The 19,603-nt window shown below is 43.6% G+C and overlaps 1 protein-coding gene across 3 annotated transcripts in view; it reads left to right on the top strand.

Annotated features, from left to right (window-relative positions):
- MYO10 (myosin X) overlaps nucleotides 1–19,603 on the top strand; it is a 189,963-nt gene that overhangs the window by 95,519 nt on the left and 74,841 nt on the right. For all 3 annotated transcript variants that reach the window (XM_036411036.2, XM_036411035.2, XM_045571550.1), the window contains 6 exons: nucleotides 1,756–1,943; nucleotides 11,133–11,267; nucleotides 13,097–13,221; nucleotides 13,691–13,704; nucleotides 13,813–13,897; nucleotides 14,364–14,467. In XM_036411036.2, the coding sequence (XP_036266929.1) occupies nucleotides 1,756–1,943; nucleotides 11,133–11,267; nucleotides 13,097–13,221; nucleotides 13,691–13,704; nucleotides 13,813–13,897; nucleotides 14,364–14,467 (651 nt within the window). The remainder of the gene's footprint in view (nucleotides 1–1,755; nucleotides 1,944–11,132; nucleotides 11,268–13,096; nucleotides 13,222–13,690; nucleotides 13,705–13,812; nucleotides 13,898–14,363; nucleotides 14,468–19,603) is intronic.

Here is a 19,603-nt window from a genome sequence, read left to right as displayed (position 1 = left end):
AAGGTGAAGGAACATGATGCATCTGATTATTTCTGGATTTGTGAACTTGTGTGTCTGGCTTCTTTAATTGGATACTGTTTCCAAGGCTCATCTGCATTGCAGCAGGTATCAAGGAGCAAGTACTTTGGTCTTTTTGTGGCGAATATTCCCTTGTATGGATATTCCACATCCTGATTGACATTTGGGTTATGTCCATGTTTAGGCGATCATGAACAATGCTGCTCTGTCTTTATTAAAGTATGTGTTTTTAATCCTTTTGGGCATATACCTAAGAGAGGAATCATTAGGTCATATGGTAATACCCCGTTTATGTTTTTAACCTTTTTTGGTTCAATATATTTCCCAAACACATTACAGACCCCCTTCCATTTGAGAACAGTTATCTGGAACGTAGATCCTTTGCTTGATGTTCCTGGCAGTCACCGTGAATATAAATGATTACAAATTGCTGTAATGTGGTACAGATGCGGTCCGGATGTTTCCTGCTTTCTGTCTAGTGTTCCCTGCATTCCTCCTGCTCTGCTGCACTGCCCAGCCTTGCCCATGCATGGGAGTGGGCTTTGCATTAGGTCGCCAAGGTTCAAATCTCACCTCTGCCACTTACTGGCTGTGTGGCTGTCCATGGAATTTTCTCTCCAGGCCTCAGTTTCCTCATTGGAAATACAGGGAGAGTAATAACATTGAACTTCCCAGGGTTATTGTGATTGTAAAAGGGATCAGGCCCTCTGTATGAGTCTGCTCCGGCTGCCGTGAAAAAAATGTAATGGATTGGGTGGCTTCAACAACAGAAGCTGATATTCTCACGGTTCTGGAGGCTGGAAGTGCAAGATCAAGGTATCTGGCGGAGTCGGTTACTTCCCAGGGCTCTCTCCTCAGTGTGCTGTGTCCTCCTCTGGCCGTTACCTGTGCACACATCCCTGGCGCCTCTCTGTGTGTCCAGACCTCTTCTCTTGTAGGAACATCGGTGAGATTGGGTTAGTGCCCACTCTGTTGGTAAACTTCAACGTGTCTCTAAAGGCTGTGTTTCTATCTACGGTAGAGTCATATCTAAGGGTTTAGGGCTTCAACATAAGAATGGGGGGCACAGTGCAGCCCATGGCCCCCCTGAAGCCCTTGGCACATGGCATGCATGCCATAAAAGCCGGCTGGTGGCCCTGCCGCACTCCCCTCCCCCTCCCTATTGGCTTCTTCACTGGGGCCTGAGACTGGGAACCAAACAGCCGCACTTCGGTGGCATCTTGCAGAAGTGCAAACGAACGCTTACGTCCATGCGGAGGGGGCAAGGGGTGTTCCGGTTTCACAGCTCAGGGGCCTGTCCTCCTGCTCTGAAGATCTAGCTTAACGTCTGGCCTGGCTTTGGTTCCAGAGAGGACCGCCTGTCTGTCTGCTCAGTTCCAGCTGAGTGACAGGCGCTCAGGAGCCATTGGAATGACTGACTACCCAGGGTTTTCAAGCGTTCTTGTTACCCTTTGCACATTGAGGTTCAATACACACACACACAACCAAATTTACCATTTTGATTACTTTCAGTATACAGTTCAGTGCCGCCTTCAATACGTTTGCATTACAGGGGTGATCTTTGTAAGTTATATAAATGTCTAATCATGGGGTTGGACATCTGAAGCTAGCATAATATTGCACGTCAACTGTAATTTAAAAATTAACAAACAAAAAAAAATGAATTTGGCATGTTATGCAACCATAACCACTACCTACCCCCCAGGACCCTGAGTCACCGTGCCCCTGTCCTTGCAGACCTACATCGGCTCCATCATCGCCTCCGTGAACCCCTACAAGCCCATCGCCGGCCTGTACGAGCGCGCCACCATGGAGCGCTACAGCAAGAGCCACCTGGGCGAGCTGCCCCCGCACGTGTTCGCTGTGGCCAACGAGTGCTACCGCTGCCTGTGGAAACGCCACGACAGCCAGTGCGTCCTCATCAGGTAAGCGGGTCTCCCCCGCGGCTCTCCAGGGGCCCCCCACCCATGCCCGCCCAGCACATTCATGGGAAAGCTCATCAGCGCCTGGCGCTCAGCGAAGCTTTCTGTTTGGGGTGATGGCTGGGTCCCTGCAGCTTCCAACAGACATGAAGCACTCGCTTTAGTTAGAGCAATTGCTCTGTTTGTTTCTTTTTGGAAATTTGCCTGAATTACGCTTCAGCTTCTAGGTGTGAGGCCGGTGCTTCCTGTGGACGAAAGGAAGTGTCATAGTTTTTTTCCTGAGCAGGTCGATACTCCAGGGTGCTAGGCCAGTGGTCGGCAAGCTCATTAGTCCACAGAGCCAAACATCAGCAGTACAACGATTGAAATTTCTTTCGAGAGCCAGATTTTTTAAACTTAAACTTCTCCTAAGGCCACTTCTTCAAAATAGACTCGCCCAGGCCGTGGTATTTTGTGGAAGAGCCACACTCAAGGGGCCAAAGAGCCGCATGTGGCTCGCAAGCCGCAGTTTGCCGACCACGGTGCTAGACTGCACGTGGCAGGTTTGAGCAAGCCTCTTTTTCCGCATACAGGGTGGCTGCTCTAAATGGCATCTCCCAAATGGAAGACTTTTTGGTGGATTTAACTGGACACTCCTCAGTGCGTACCTTTGAATTGGCTATAGAAAAGGGACTGTTGTTACATGTTTAGGAAATGATAGGACAGCATGCTTATTGGATTTTTTTTTTTTTTTTTTTTTTTTTTTTGAGAAGGTTGGGTCTTGCCATCTCTTTCAGCTCAGTCTTCCTCATTGATTGGAATAAGCCACCAGAAACCCCAATGTCAAAACCCTCATTGCTAGGAACTGTCTAAAAAGGAAAAAAAAAAAAAAAATCTGTCTTCTTTAAAAAAAAAAAAAACACCAAAAAAAACCCCACTTCTTTGTTTTTATTAACTAATTCAAAGTGGCTTGTCACCTCTATTCTAGTGACATCTTTACTGGACCTTCTTAGTTGTTTATATGGGACTCCTGGTGACGATCAGCACACCCCTGGCAGGGGTCCAAGGAGGGCGGGCTGATGGCACTCTCAGTGGGGTTTCCGTGCAGTCCCAGGCATTTCATTCATCTGTCCTCCAGGCGTTCACTCCTGGAACATGGGAACCAGTGGTGTATCAACAGAACTGCCGGGAAAGGTTTTGATATCTGTTTTAGATGGCTTTCTAGCCCCAACCTGTGGCAAAGTAACCCGATTATTTTAAGAGAAAATGGGGGTGGGGGTGAGGGGGTGCACTTGGGGAAGCTAACAAATAAGATCCCACATCCCCGCTGGGTTTCTAGTTGAGTGGAAGGCAGGCCCGGGAGGCAGATGGACAGCCATATGGACGTTGAAGACTTCCCGCCGATCAGGATCGCTAACACGGCAGTCCCGAATTAGACAGACAGCCCACCTGGTCAGGGTGCAGCCAGGTAACTGGTGGCAGCAGTTCCTCTGGGAAACCAGCTCCAGATGGCGGGAAGCAGGCCAGCCTGTCACAAGTGCTCCTGGTCCTGTGGGGCATGGGGTGGGGAGTAGGGGGTAGGCAGACATGCTATTGCAGGCCCTTCATGGAAACCTCAGGGAAAGGAAATGGGGGAGCCTCTAGCCAAGGATCTTCTCGAGGTGCTCACCCCTCCCTATGTGGTACCCGAGAGAAAAGGGCTAAGAAGCGACAGCTGTTTGTTTCTGAAGGATTAAGTGTATGGGGCACTGTGCCCAGAGCTGTCCAGGCGTCAGCTCATCGAAACCTCCCGACAGCCCTTTGATGCGGGGGTTCGGTATGATACGTACACAGAACACTGCTGTCAAGGGTGTATTCTCCTCACTGGCAGTTTTTGCCCATAACTCTGGTTCTTGGCTCCTTGCTTTTGTAACAAATTGGCATGATATGAATATGAACAACAAAACAGTACCTTTCTCATTCTCCACACACACACACACACACACACACACACACACACACACACCCCGGCCTCTTTAACGGCTGATATTCGTTTTCTCCATCGCCTTACTGGTGCTGATGTGCTGGGCTGTGGAATCCACTTGGAGGGACTATCAATTTATTCATTTAAACAAATATGAAGGATTATAACTTGCAGTTAGTGAAAATAAAGCTACTTGCTTCATGTAAAAACAGAGCTTTTAAGAGTCATATTTTCAATAAAGTGGGCTGCTTTATGACTGACTACAGGCACTATTTCTGGGTTCTTTCAGATGACTTCACAAAAGTTCAGAAGTTAGGGTTTAAGGTCACTATTTCAGGTCACAGAATCTAGTTTATAAGATTAACAGAAAGAAAGAGAACTTAATCTATTTTAAGAAGATGGAATTGTTTTCCACACTTAGGCACCTGAATATTTGCCATTGATAATGGCTTGTGCTTATTACTTTAAATGGGGGGGGGGGGAAAGGAGAGCATGACTAATATATCACTTGCTAGACAGAGCAAGCAGCTTAGGCAGAAAGTGAAAAGTCAAATGAGATCATTGTGCATTTGTGTGTGTGTGTGTGTGTGTGTGTGTGCGCGCGCGCGCGCAATAAAACGGAAAAAGGTTGGCATTTTCATGCCAAAGTCTGTGGTCTTTAAAAGTCAGGTGGAGGGATTGGGGGAAGGGAAGGGAGGAAGTGGATCCCTAACAGAAAGCTCCCATTGTGCCATGCTGATGTGAAAAAAACTAACTGTATTTATCTAAATTAACTCAGGAAACAGTTTTTCAAAAAAGATTTCTCATTAAAATGTATTTTGGCTTTTAATAGCTCTCTCCAGCAGGGTTTTTTTTTTGTGTGTGTGTGTGGGTTAAGTGAGGGCTGGGCTATTGGAACGTAGAGAAAGCTGAGTATAAAAATAAAAATAGCAGGATACTGGAGCCCTGTTTAGATTTCCTCAGCCATAGTCTGCCCCCTGGTGGCTGCAAAATAAGCCTATTTAGAATTAGAACTTCCTACATCAACTTTTCTCTCCCTTAATGAGCCCTCATCACTTGGCCAAGGCCCCCAGCTGGTTGGTGTCAATGCCATGTCTCTCAGCTTCCAGTTCAAGCCTCTTTTGTTGGTCTTACTTTCAGGGTCATTTACCTCTCTCTATTAAGCATAGTTTTCACTTTTTGTGCACATTTAAATGAAGAATGCTCACACTATTATCGTTTTCAATACATAAGTTTAGAACTTACTTGAGAATTCTTTTTTTATCTAACAGACCAGGTCAGCATTTAATCTTGGTTGACCTACTACATTCTGCATTGACGTCAGTTTTGCATACATTGTGTTGGGCAGGCAGAGTTTAGTTGATGATGGTCTTTTCAGTGTATGTAATCTTTTAAGAGATGTAGTGCAGGCAAGGCCTGTGGCTCATTCACCTTTGTCCAGGACAGCGTCTGGCAAAGGGCCTGCCTTCAACAGCTGTCAATCAAAGGATGGACAGAAGGAACAACTATTGGTTTAGGATAGTGGTCAGCAAACTCATTAGTCAGCAGAGCCAAATAGCAACAGTACAATAATTGAAATTTCTTTGGAGAGCCAAATTTTTTAAACTTAAACTTCTTCTAACGCCACTTCTTCAAAATAGACTCGCCCCAGGCTGTGGTATTTCGTGGAAGAGCCACACTCAAGGGACCAAAGAGCCGCATGTGGCTCTCGAGCCGCAGTTTGTCAACCACAACCACGTATTTAGGAGCTCTGCATCCTTTGCATTTTTTGGTTTTCCAAAACCAAAGCAATTTCTTTTTAACTGTCGTTTAGATTCTGGAATGATGATTGGGTGTGTGGTGTTTTTCTCTTTCTCGTAATATGTTTCGAAGTGATTGAGTTGGAACAGCGAACAAAACTTGCACCCTGGACCAGAAAGGTGCCAACCAGAATAAGGTGCGGGGTGTGCCTCGTGCTCATGTCATACCTTAGGGTCTTGTGCTAGGCTTGGGGACTTAAAAAGAAGAATACCCAATCACTGCCCTTCAGGAACCTCTACTCTGACAGGAAGAGACTGATGTAAATAATTTCCATTTAGCCTGCCAAATGCTCTAATAGAAAACATGGCTGCTCAGTGAGGGTGCCAAGAGGGCATTTCACAGAGAAGGTGACATGTGACCAGGTGGTTAGACAGCCAGCAGAGAGGGGAGGAAGGACACAGAGCATTTGCAGAAACAGTGATATTTGGCCAAACAAGGATGCTTAGGAAGTGGAAGGTACTCTCTGAGGCTATGGGGTTTGCTGAGGGGATGGAGGAGCTGGGGAAAGACAGAGGGACGGAACTGATATTTATTGAGAAGACAGGCTTATGTGTGATCCTCAGGAAAGCCCAGGCTTTTGGGGAAGCTGAGGCTCAGATTCTGAATAACTTGCTAAAGAGACCAGCTATGAACGACAGACACAGGATTTGAACTTGAGTTTCCCAGTGTTTGTTTTAGATCAGAATCCTAATTCCTGGGACAGAGTTGAAGTTTTAAGGATTTTGTCCAGCTTGCTAAGATCTTTGGACTGAATCCTCTGGGCAATGCAGACGTCTTCTTGGTCTTCTACAAGCAAGGGAGTGGTGGGTGTACACTCTGAGAAAACTATGTGAAGTGAGGAGATTTGATTGACAGGACGGAGATGTTTTGGGATGTCAGCAAAGGGCCAGTGTGTACATATTTCAGGCTTCGTGGGCGAGACTCTGTTCCAACTGCTCAGCTTTGCCCTTGGAGTGTGAAAGTGTTTATAGACAGTCCACAAGTAACAGCCGGGCTGTGTTCTGATAAGACTTTATTTACAAAAATGAGCAGCTGAGGAGATTTGGGGGCCATCGTTTTCGGACACACACCTGCACTGGTCTGAGAACCGGCCTGTGGGGTGGCTACAGGAACCCATTGTGGCAGAGGCCCTTTTGTTCCTGTGTAGTCCAGATCCCTCCCCTGTTCCCCTGGAGACTTCGCTCCTCCATCTCTGAAGTCTGCCTGTCCCGATGCTTTGGCTGTTTGGCATCATCATCCAAAATTTCTAGTGTGTTTCATAAAAAAAGTAAATAAATATTTTTTTAAAATGCATGCACCTTTGGTTCATGGCCCGTTACACCACATGTTCCCCCCATCTCCTCCATGGGGCTCCTTCCTGGCTCTGTGGGCACGCCTCCCCTCAGTCATGTTCCACTTTCTCCTGTTCCAACAACTGCCTTTCCTCTCAGATCTTCCTGACCGCAGACTGTAACACCTCCCGCATCAGTCTCTCCTCTGAGCTCCAGACACACGTCCATGAGCCCTTGGTGTCATCACAGGTGTTTCTTGGGCCTCTCGGGTGGCATGTCCTACATCCTTTCTCGTTTTCTCCCAGAAGTGTGTTTCTCCTCTCATGCTTTACATCCTCAGCAAGTGGGACTTCCCCTTTCTGGAGATCCCAAGCCTGAGATCAAGAAATCATTCTTGGATCTAGAAAGTAAAATTCCATATAGCAACGCATGCTGCTCTTCCATGTACACTTGGATGAGTACTGACAGTTGTGCACACCTGTGTTACCAATGCCCAGGTCATGCTAGCAAGCTCCCGGCTCTCAGGAGTCATTCCCACGCTCCCTGTTGCTTACAACCACCCCTCCTGACCGGGTGGCCCCCAGCCCTTCTTCCTTTCTCCCTCCGCAGTCCTGGGCCTCTCACTTCTCATCTGTTCTCACATCTTGTTTCCCACTTCCTCCCTCGCTCCCTCCATCCATTTCCCACACTCCGCACTGTGCACAGTGATTCTTTAAAACCTTGAACTTGATCATGACCCTCTCCTGCTTACCACTGGTCTTGTGATTTCCCATTCTGCCAGTGATAAAACTCTCAAAACATCTGATACGGCCTGCGAGGCCCGCGTCGGTACTCTGGGTTATGGTTTTTTGTTTTTTCATTTTCCCATTTTTATCATTGTAAAGCATAAGCTCATTTGGGTTCATCTGGGTGACCGCGTTTTCGCGGAAGCCTATGTTTCTGTTTGCAGTCGGGTTGGCGTCAAGGGTTAGGACTCACTGCCCTGGGCTGAGGAGAAAAGAGTAGGACTGGAGATGTAAGTGATAGGTTTGCTCCAAGTGAAGGTGAAATAGCATCGTAATTGTTGCAGGAGTTACTGTTTTACATGGCTGGAATCAGGGAGGGGGTGGCATAAGTGAGTCACAACCTAGTGGTAGAAAAGGCTCCGCACGCTGAAACCGAAGCAATAGGGCAGTCAGGGTGCAAAGTGAGCAAAACGAAATGAACCAGAGGGTTCAATTAGTCCTGTTAATTTGGCTGTGTGTGTGTGTGTGTGTGTGTGTGTGTGTGTGTTCTATTTTCCCTTTGGCTGAAATCCTGACCCCTCCTCTCGCCTTCCCATTCCCTCTCTTCATTTTCATCCAGTTAATCGCAGAGCATATTTTTGCATTTTCCCAGAGAGGTGTTTACGGAATCCTTACCCTCCATCTAAATCAGTGCTTCTCAGCTTTTCTAATGCCACGACCCCCAAACACAGATGTTTACATTACGATTCATAACAGTAGCAAAATTATTGAGGGTCAAACCAACACGACCCACATATTAGGGAAATCTAGTATGCGGCCAAGGTGGAGAGCTTGCAGAGCATGGCGTAAACCTCAGCTTTACTTTTCTTCCACGCTTGTTTTTCTCCCACATTCACCCAGATGAACCCAAACAGGTGTACTTAAAGGAGACACTTGCAGAAAATGTGGTCCAATGTGAAAAGGGGGGCTGAAGATTGATGTAGGTCTATATCAGTTATTGGTTAATGGCAGCGAATGTCCTGGGTTTTCTTCTCTACCAAGTCTTTCCTGTCCAGTTTGAAGGATATATTCAAGATTGTATTGTTGCTGTGCTGTGTTCCTCAGGGTAGGCTGATTGCTGTACAAACAGCCCCCGAATCTCAGGGGTGTACCATGAGCATGCTCTATTTCTTGCTCATCTCCCATTCCGACATGGGAGACGAAGAAACTCAGCTTGACTCGGTGTTACTTTGTCTTTATGAGACATGTTATTCCTGAGGGCACCTGGGTGGCAGGGGTGGCAGGTAGAGTCCAGAGGACCACCAGGGGTGTTAGCCACCAACATGGGAGCAGCACATGTCCCTCTTGCTCCGTTGTTGAGTTGGCCAAACTCGGTCCCTGTTGCTGATCGCCATTCTTACCACAGGGAGGTGCAAATGTTGTCTCCTTCTGTGAGCTGAAGCATGGGGAGTGAGATTGGGGAACATGTATTATAACTTTATTTCTGCCTTACATGTTTTAACTAGAGAACGCATGCCTTTGAGTTTGTTTTGTTAACATAATTCAATGATCCACAGCCACTAGAGAGGTGAGTGTGTGTTTTACTATCAAATTATTTAAATCTCTTCTTGTAAATTTCTCTTGGGTTCTGTGTTGTTCATTCGGTGCATCCTTGCTGAATGCCTCGGGTCTGCCAGCCACACGGGGCTGGGGAGGGGCCAGCTATGGGAAGAGGAAGGCTAAGTCCGGGGCTGGGGAGATTCTGTTTGCTGGTAACAAAAAACCCTACCACAGTTGGCTTGGCTTGTATGGCTCTTATTATCTCAGACAAGACAACAGGGTGATTCCAGGGTTGTGGATTCAGCTGCCCCCACTGGCTTTCACTTTCTCAAGGTGGGTGTGGATTCCCGGGTGCTTGTTGTCTGCAGCCAGCAGGGGGTGGGAGGACATTTCTACCTCTTCTCTTTGGTGTGCATGCCGCCCTCCCCGGGAGCCCTCAGCACACTTCAGCTCTTTGGCTGAAATGCTGGCGCCTGTCCTGGCCAGCCTGCAAAGGGAATGGAATGACTGCAACCGGCCTGGACCAATGGAGATGCCCCAAGGGCCTATGGCACCCAGCAGGGCACAGAGATGTCATTTCTGAGTCATTTCCTCTCCTTTATTACACGCGCTTAATCATTCACCAGGTGTTCAGCAACATTCCTCTCTGGTGATAACTTCCTAGATTTTGGCACTCACAGAGCTCTTCTCTACAACGAGCATGGAGCTCATCTGTTCATGCCGCCCATGTAGCAGTTCCCAGCATGCTGCCTCGTGATGTCGGTGGCATTGCTGTACTGTTTGTTATTCATGTCCTGGGTTTTTGCAAGTTCTCTGCCTTTTTACTACTTCTGCTCTTCCCACTGTACCAAGCATGGTGCCTTAAACAAAATTAAGTTTTCCCTTCAGATCCCTTGCATCCCCATACCTTCCTTTCCGGCTCCAGCCAGATGGGCTTGTCCAGGACCTACCACCACACGCCTGGGTTATTATGGCAGCTGATCTCTCTAAGGGACCCTCTCTCCTGGAGCATTAACTCCAGAGCGACTCTGATGCGCTGTCTTTGCCTTCTGTCTCATGCAGGTGCCTCTGAATGGTCAAACTCTATCCTTTGGCTCCCTCTCTCCACTGCCTCTCCTCAGTCCTGCTGACCTAACCAGAACCGCACTCCCTTGTAGACCTTTCCAAGGTCATCTGACTTCTGTGCTCTCACTCACATGGTTGTCTAAACCCAGTCCTTCCCCTTTTCTCTTTGCCTGGCTGGTGTTTGCCAGTCCTTTAGGGTACTGCTTGTACCTTTCTCAGTTCTCCCATTGCCCACCCCCCTCCCCTTCTGTATTGCTTTGATACCTTTTCCTTAACCGACATTAAAGTAGGGTTTCTCCAGGACTTTGGACACAGACAGATCTGGTGTTAAATTCGGACTAAGCTTAACTACTGCCTCCCTTTTAGGACAATCCTGGGAATAGAATGACTTAGTGTGGGTTGAGTACCTGAGGGTCCATTCTCCATCCCCTCAATAATATGTATGGCTGATTGCATTTCCATGCACATTTACCTGCTTAAAGTGCCCCAGAAACACGCTGATAATGGGCTTACTCATTTAGCAATGTCTTACCCAGTGCCTGTGACCAGCCTGGCCCTGCTGAGGTGTCTGGGGTATGCTAGTAGGCCTTCCCTCCCATGAAGGGCACCATCCATCTAATTACCTTATCTTAGCAAAGGTAGTTCTGTTGACCTCATATGCCCTTTGAGGCCAGCGGGACAAAGGACTTCTCCTTTCATTCAACTCAGTTCTTGAAACAGGCATTTTGAGCTCTCTCTTCCCACCTTTCACCAGTTGTTCAGTGGATGGGTTGCAATGACATGGACCAAGGTGGTTTTTGTGAAGGAAATTATATTATAGAAGCACAAACTTTCACGTTTTGTCTTTCAGTGGTGAAAGCGGGGCAGGTAAAACCGAAAGCACAAAGTTGATCCTCAAGTTTTTATCGGTCATCAGTCAACAGTCTTTGGAACTCTCTTTGAAGGAGAAGACATCCTGTGTTGAACAAGCCATTCTTGAAAGCAGGTATTTCTTCATCATCTCTCTCGTTTCCAGCAAACAGGATTCACTTTCCTCAGGGTATGGCTTTTTTAAGGAAGAGTTAAAACTAGTGGATCTGTTTTCTCTCTTTTTTGACTTCTCTTTCCTCAAGGAAAGGTCTTGACATGCACATAGCAATTTCTAGAAACCCAAGCAACAGAACCTGACCCTCCATCCTTGGGCCAGGGTTGAGTTGGGAAGGCCTCCTTCTAACAGAGTCCTTGACCGGCTTTTTTGGAGGCCTTGTTATCAGCAGGAATTTCTGCCTCCTGCCACTGGGGGACAGGGGCTCAGCATGGAGACAAATGAGCCTCTCTTCTGCATTCTGCCCCTGGAAGTGCCACGGGAGCAGGTCGCTTATTTGTAGCTTCATGTGGCAGAAAATTACTGATCTATCCAATGGCAGTGAGCCTCATGACTGAAAGAGGACTGTGTGGTGAAGTATCATCTGGAATTATCTTTAAAATATGCAGTTGCCCAGAGTCTGGTTTGTGCCTTATAATATTTTAGAACCTATAGAGACTTTTAGATCCTACTAGATGCCCAGTGCCTGAAATTCATGCATAGATAGGGTCTCTAGAGGCTGCCAGCTGCCAGCTGGGGCCTTCCTTCATTCCACATCACCCCCTTGGTGGTCAGCACATATGATAGCGAGTGATATAATTCCTGGTATCCCAGTCAAACTCCTGCAGGGACACTTTGCATATTAGCCTTTTATATATATATATATATATATATATATAGAAGATTCTTTAGAAATTAGTCCAGAAGTTTGCAAACTTAGTCCAGATCCTGCAACTGGTTTTTGGTGGGTTTTATTTATTTTTTCATTCAAACTTATTTTTTAAATTGTAGTAAAATACACATAACATGAAACTTCTAACCTGAAATATTTTCCCAAGTACGAGATTAGGTACATTTACCAGGTTGTGCAGCCATTTCCACCATCCAGCTCCAGGATGTTTTTCATCTCCCTCCTGCAGCCTGTTTTGTTTGTTTGTTTGTTTGTTTTTTTGTTTGTTTGTTTGTTTTTTAAATACATTTTATTGATTTTTTACAGAGAGGGACAGAGAGTTAGAAACATCAATGAGAGAGAATCACCGATGAGCTGCCTCTTGCACAACCCCTACTGGGGATGTGCCCGCAACCAAGGTACATGCCTTTGGCTGGAATCAAACCTGGGACCTTTCAGTCTGCAGGCTGATGCTCTATCCACTGAGCCAAACCTGTTTCGGCTGCAGCCTGTTTTTATAAATTACATTTTACTGGGACCCAGACACATTCGTTCACGGTTCATTTTTGGCTGCTTTCAAGCAATCACGCCAGCGCTGAGTAGTTGGAATGAAGACTCCCAATGATCTTTACAGAAAAAAGTTGACTGATCCCTGACCACTTAGAGATGACCCAAAGAAGTTACTCCTAAGACACAAGCAATGGGTAGAATCTTCAGGATGGGCTTTATTCAGTTCCTAGAATTATAAAGGAGCTTTTTCTGTGCAATCCCTGGCTGGCTTAAATAAGCCCAAGCAATTTGTGCAGGGACGAGCCTTCCTGGCCTCCTTCACTCAGTGACGCATCCTGTACTCTCACAACCAGCCCTGAGAGCTACCCTTCAAGGTGGATGTTCTTGATAAACCCACTTCAGTAAGTGCTTTGGAAGCCGGGCTCTTCTGTGAAGGAACATAACCACCGTTGGTCCTTTTGATCTCAGACTTTTCTTGCACTTGTGTGTTTTGACGTCTGTAGGGACTATCCTTGCTGTTTTTTTTAGCTCTGTCCTCATTAACACTGCTGCTGTCCTGACTTCTTTTCAGCCCCATCATGGAAGCTTTTGGCAACGCAAAGACCGTGTACAACAACAACTCCAGTCGCTTTGGGAAGTTCGTTCAGCTGAACATCTGCCAGAAGGGAAATATTCAGGGCGGGAGGATTGTAGATTGTATCCTGTTTCGTTATCTATTTATTTTTTGTCTACAGTATTTGACTCCACAAGTAGGAACTGTTCTTGTCAAAGGGATGGATGAAGAATATGAATGAAACATTTCTGTCTGGTTCTTCCTATCCAATTATTGCTCTATTATTACTGTGTTTGACCTATTAATTATTCTAGGGGATAAAGAACCATTCTTCTCTTGGAAATCTCTGATATCTTGTTCATAACCTGAAAAAATGGATTTCTGATGAAACATCAGCTGTTGTTTGAAATCAGTTCTGCCCAATTTTTCGAAATTGGATTTAGGTGAAATAGTCTATGCTTTCAGGGCTTATCTTTTGGCACTGGAAGTCTCAATATCAGTGGACTGGGGAATTGTAATTATTTGGGTAACAAAGAACAGAAAATGAGAGCATAATTAAGCGGGTCATATCCTGGTTTTGTTCCTTGACTTGCCATTGCTTTTCACATGAAGATTTATTAGAAAAAGTAAGTAGACATGATTTAATTCACAATTACAATTTTCGGAAATTATTGTTTTCTGTTAATTAAGCAGGGGAAAACATCTCTGAATAGAAATCTGATTTCTTTCCACAGAACCGAGTAGTAAGGCAAAATCCTGGGGAGCGGAATTACCACATATTCTATGCACTGCTGGCAGGGCTGGAGGGCGAGCAGAGAGGTGAGTCACTCACTTTCCCTTTATAAAAACCATCAGGAATGGGAAGACATCTGTTTGAACTTTGTTGATATTCCATCATTTGATTCAAAATGTATGAGACTATAGACAATGTTGAGTTTCTTTCATTTTTAAAAAAAATATATTTTATTGATTTTTCACAGAGAGGAAGAGAGAGGGATAGAGAGTTAGAAACATCTATGAGAGAGAATGATCGATCAGCTGCCTCTTGCACCCCCCCCCCCCCCCACTGGGGATTAAGCCTGCAACCTGGGCATGTGCCCTTGACCAGAATAGAACCCAAGACCCTTCAGTCTGCAGGGTGACGCTCTATCCACTGATCTAAACCGGCCAGAGCAAGCACAGAATTATTTATGTACTTGATTTTAACATTACAAAGTAAAAAACTCAGATTCAGTCTTATCCTGGCCAGTCAAGTACTGATGTTTTTGTTTTCTCCTTTTTGTAGAAGAATTTTATTTATCTGTACCAGAAAACTACCACTACTTGAATCAGTCGGGATGCGTAGAAGACAAGACAATCAGTGACCAGGAATCCTTTAGGGAAGTAATTGTAAGTTACTTTCTTATTTTCCCTTATTAAGAGTGACATAAAAAGAACAAATTTTATTTTCTGTTTCAAATAAAACTTTTATTAAAAACAGAAATAATTCCATTTGCACCATTGTCTAGGAACGGTATTTCTCTTCTTTCCCAATTTTATTTTGGCTCCCTCAATGTCTCTCGTGACTCAGATTTTTCTCCATTCACAATTCATTTACTGCGTTACTCCCTTTGCCGAAAGATCTTACATTAGAATAAATTAAAAAACTCATTCTTATTTTTGATGAGTTGCAAAAAAGATTTGTCTCAGGATTTTTTCCGATTTTGTTTTATTTTTGCTTTCTTTTATTAAATTTTATTTTTATTTAAGTATAGTTGAAATGCAGTCTTATATTGGTGATATTAATTTCAGGTGTACAATATAATGATTAAATTTTTATATACTTTACACTGTGATCGCCCCACTGTGTATGGTATTCATCTGTCATCGTATAAACTTACCACAATATTGTTGACTATAGTCCCCTTTCTTTCAACCATCCTCCCACCCCCCTTCCTTCTGGTGATTATCCCTTTGCTCTGTTTCTGTGAGTCTGTTTTTATTTTGTTCATTTATGTTCTTTAGATTCCACATATAAGTGAATAAAGCATATGGTATTTGTTTTTCTCTGGCTTATTTCATAAAGCCTAATACCCTCTAGATCCATCCATGTTGTCACAAATGGCAAGATTTCATTCTTATTGATGTGTAATATTCCATTGTGTATGTGTGTGTGTGTGTCCACACCACATTTTTTTTATTAGTGGACACCTACATGGCTCCCACATCTTGGCTATTGGAAATAAACTAAAAGTAAGGCAGAAGGAAGTAATAAATAAAATAGAAAACAAAAACAATAGAAAAGATTAAGGAAACTAAGAGTTGATTCTTTGAGAGGACAAATAAAATTGACAAGCCTCTAGCAAGACTTAATCAAGCAAAAAAGAGAGAATACAAATAAAGTCGGAAAATGGAAGAGGAAAGATTACAGTGGACACCACAGAAATACGAAGAATCATTCAAAAATACTATGAACAATGATATGGGAACAGAGTCCTATGAACCCAAGAAGAAACAGATTCTGAACAAACCAATTAGTAGCAATGACGTTGAAGCGGTAATAAAAAAAACTCCCAACAAACAAAATCCCGGGACCAGATGGCTTCACAGGGGAATTCTACCGAATACTTAAAGAAGAATTAGTATCTATCCTCAAACTATTCCCCCAAAAAAGTGGAGGGGGAAGAAACACTTTAAAACTCATTCTACAAAGCCAACATTACTCTGATACCAGAACCAGACAAAGACACCACAAAGAAAGAGAATTACAGGCCAATATCCCCAATGAACATAGATGCGCAAATTCTCAACAAAATATTTTGCTTATTTATTGAAGCTGCCCAATGTCCTGTGATAGGACGTTGTTCCTGGTTACGGACAGACTCCTATTTATCTAAGTGGTAGTTTCACTGCAGGTGAGACAGACCAGCTGACTGGCCACTAGGGGGCACTGGCAGTGAGGCCTGCCCTCGTCCTGAGTGCCGGACAGGAGAAGGTGCTCTGATGGTTTTCCTCTTGGGGCACCATTTTCTGATTCAGAACTGTTTGTTCTTGTTAGTTGCAAGTTAATTTTTGGAACATGCCCTAGTTTCAGTGATTGGTAGCTTTTATTTTTAAATTGAAATGATAGGTTTTGACATTTGAAATGTGGTCTTATGATGAAAGGCTTTGTCTTCCAGAAAGGAAGAAAAGTGTAGACATAAATTTGGCTTTGTGAACATACACAACAAACTTAAAAGTATTCTATTAATAGATCCTAATACTTACTTTGCAATTACCTTTTAGTGTGAACTCGTCAGAAATGTCGAAGACGATATAGCTGGTGATTTTTGAAATCAGGAAAATGTGGTTTCCTTCTTCTGGAAGTGCTAAGCAATGTTGTCGGAAAAGAAATATAAATGAACAGCTTTTCAGAAAGGAGGAAAAATATTCTTTTCTATAAAAAATAAGATTCTGCCGAAACCAGTTTGGCTCAATGGATAGAGCGTCGGCTTGGGGACTGAAGGGACCCGGGTTTGATTCTGGTCAAGGGCATGTACCTTGGTTGCAGGCATATCCCCAGTAGGGGGTGTGCAAGAGGCAGCTGATCGATGACTCTCTCTCATCGATGTTTCTAACTCTATCTCTCTCCCTTCCTCTCTGTACAAAATCAATAAAATCTATTAAAAATAAATAAATAAATAAATAAATAAATAAATAAAATAGATAAAAAATAGGATTCTTTCCCCTAAACTCTCAAAATCGTGAATTGGAGAATGGCTTTAATAATTTGTTAAATCCATAGAATAAGAGCCATGGCAACAAGCAAAACACATGCTCACGTATATTTAATAATATGGGAAAACTTGCTTATTACATATTAAGGAAGGTGGTGTGTAGCACTATAATCTTTTTATTTAAATAATAAGCATTATATGTACAGGGTGGGGCCAAAGTAAGTTTACAGTTGTGAGTATGCGAAACAGAGTTTATTCTTTGATTATTTATTAATTATTGTATTATTTTCCATACAAACAAACTGTAAAATCTACATTTGCCCCACCCTGAATGTATGTCATGTATAGGTAATAATTATATATGCAGAAAAATATTGGAACAAAATATACCAAAAATATCACCCATGAGGCAGAATTCTAGGATAGTATATATTTTTTACCAGTCTCTGTGTTACATTTTTTACAGCAAGCATCCCAACTTTGTAATTATTATTATGATAACCTAAAAATCATATCCTATGCAATAAAAGGGTAATATGTAAATTAACCATCACTCCACAACAAAGATGGTGGCGCCCATAGTGGCAAGGGCAGGGATGCTGGCGGCATTGCCTTGGCAACAGGAGCCCAGAGTCCACGCCCGCCCCCTGCACTGAGGGAGAGGAAGGGAGGGGCCTTGGGCCGGAAGCAGAAACTGAGAGTGCAGGGAGCAGATGCTGGGAATTGTGGTTCTGGTGGCGGACGCACTGCATGATCTCCTAGACACTCGAGTGAAGTGAGCCCGGAGCAAGTTACTGTTGTAGGTAGGGGATGGAGGGAAAGCAAAGGTGAGAGACGTAAGTCAGAGTGTTGAGGAAAAATTAAAAGGAAGACAGCCTGCAACTTCTATGAAATCTCCACCAATGGAGCAAAGAAAAAAAAAAAAAGACCTCTATGATTCTGTGAGCACCAAACCAGGCTGGCCTGGGATACAACTGACTTCTGAGCAGATCAGATGTACCTTTTAGCAGTGAATGACCCTCAATTCGCCAATCTTCTCTATTTTTTTCTAATGTGACAGCCTCGCTACCTTCAGTCCTTCATGGTTGGGACTGTATCACCCCCAACATCTCTCACACACACTTTCACAAACATTCAATTTTTATGGGCTTAGCACAGACTTTATTGAAAATATGTTGTCTAACTGTGCCAGTTTCATAACTAAATTGCTATTCAGTGCTTCTAAAGTATACTGAGAATTTCCCAGGGTTGTTTTTTTTTTTTAAGTCTTGAGCCCTATTGTTGAGAAAATAAGATAATTATAATAAACCTTAAAGTGCTACTCTTGCCTAGGGGTGGAGATTGCTACTAAAAATATCGTAAATAGGACAGTAAGAGACAATGGATGGAGCTCTGGCTAGCAATTTTGGCACCCACTCCCACGCTGGTGATAATTGGTTGCAACCATTAAATTACCCCATAGAGTTATTAATGCAATTACCACTTATCACCGCACTCCTCACTAATTAATTCGCTCAGAGTTGGACTTGAAAGTGAAGAAGTCACAAGTTTATTAATGCAGTAAGCACACTTTATCCATCTGTTTTCGAATCTCCATTTCTACATTGTATGTATTCTCAGAACTTAACCAACAGTTTTTTCTTTTTTTTCTTTTTTTTTTATATATATATTTTATTGATTTTGTACAGAGAGGAAGGGAGAGAGATAGAGAGTTAGAAACATCGATGAGAGAGAGTCATCGATCAGCTGCCTCTTGCACACCCCCTACTGGGGATATGCCCGCAACCAAGGTACATGCCCTTGACCGGAATCGAACCTGGGTCCCTTCAGTCCCCAAGCCGACGCTCTATCCATTGAGCCAAACCGGCCTCGGCAGCCAACAGTTTTTTCATAGGCATCTTTTGACATTTTTCATTTGACTGTTTGAAATTTTCTGCTACTGTAGACTGGTTTTCAAAAATCTTCTTTCTTTTATCGATGTTTCAAGTCCAGGAAGGTGACTTAAAGCAGTGAATATTTTCATTTCTGTGGTCATTCTAAGATGAGCTTAGAACATTTTTACAAAAGAGTATTGACTGTGTCTGGTAATATGAGGAAAACTTTCATCATGGAAAAAGAAAATACTAACTTTTGCATAGCATAGGTGATTTTTAAAAATTATTTTGCTGATGTCTGACTTGATCCTGACCACTGTTTTAAAGTCCTGGACATAATAAATTGTTCTATATTTCTTAGCCGTATTTCTTTGCATTTAGAATAAATAAATTTGAATAATTATTTTTCCATAGGCCTATTTATTGATAAACACTTGACTAATAGTTGTTTTTGCATTAAGTTTTGTTCGTACCCTGAAATGAGTCTTCTCATTATTGATTAAACAATTCATGGTCTTTGATTTTTTTTGTAATAAACTTTACTGAGCTATAGTGTACATAAAATAAAACACTCCCATGTAAAGTATGCATTTCAGTGAATTTTTAATTTGCACACTCATGTGCCTTCAACCACAATCAACATAAAGGACAGTTCTGAACCCCAGAAGTTCTTTGTTCCCTACCCAGACAATCCCAGCTACCCCACCAGCCTGGGGAACCACTGATCTTTCAGTCATCATACGTGGCATAGATTTGTCTTTTCTAGAGTTTTATGTAAATGAAATCACACAGAATGTATTCTCCTGTGTCTACCTTCTTTCGCTCATCCATATCCCACATAACACAATTCATTCCTCCGCATTGGGAGTGGTATGCCATTGGGTAGAGAGCTATTTGCATAATAGTCTCATTTGAGCAATTTGCATAATAGTCTCATTTATTGTTCAGAAAGATGT

The sequence above is a fragment of the Pipistrellus kuhlii genome, unplaced genomic scaffold (assembly GCF_014108245.1).
Source record: "Pipistrellus kuhlii isolate mPipKuh1 unplaced genomic scaffold, mPipKuh1.p scaffold_m20_p_4, whole genome shotgun sequence".
Classification (NCBI taxonomy): Eukaryota; Metazoa; Chordata; class Mammalia; order Chiroptera; family Vespertilionidae; genus Pipistrellus; species Pipistrellus kuhlii.
This window is presented reverse-complemented; position numbering and strand designations above follow the sequence as displayed.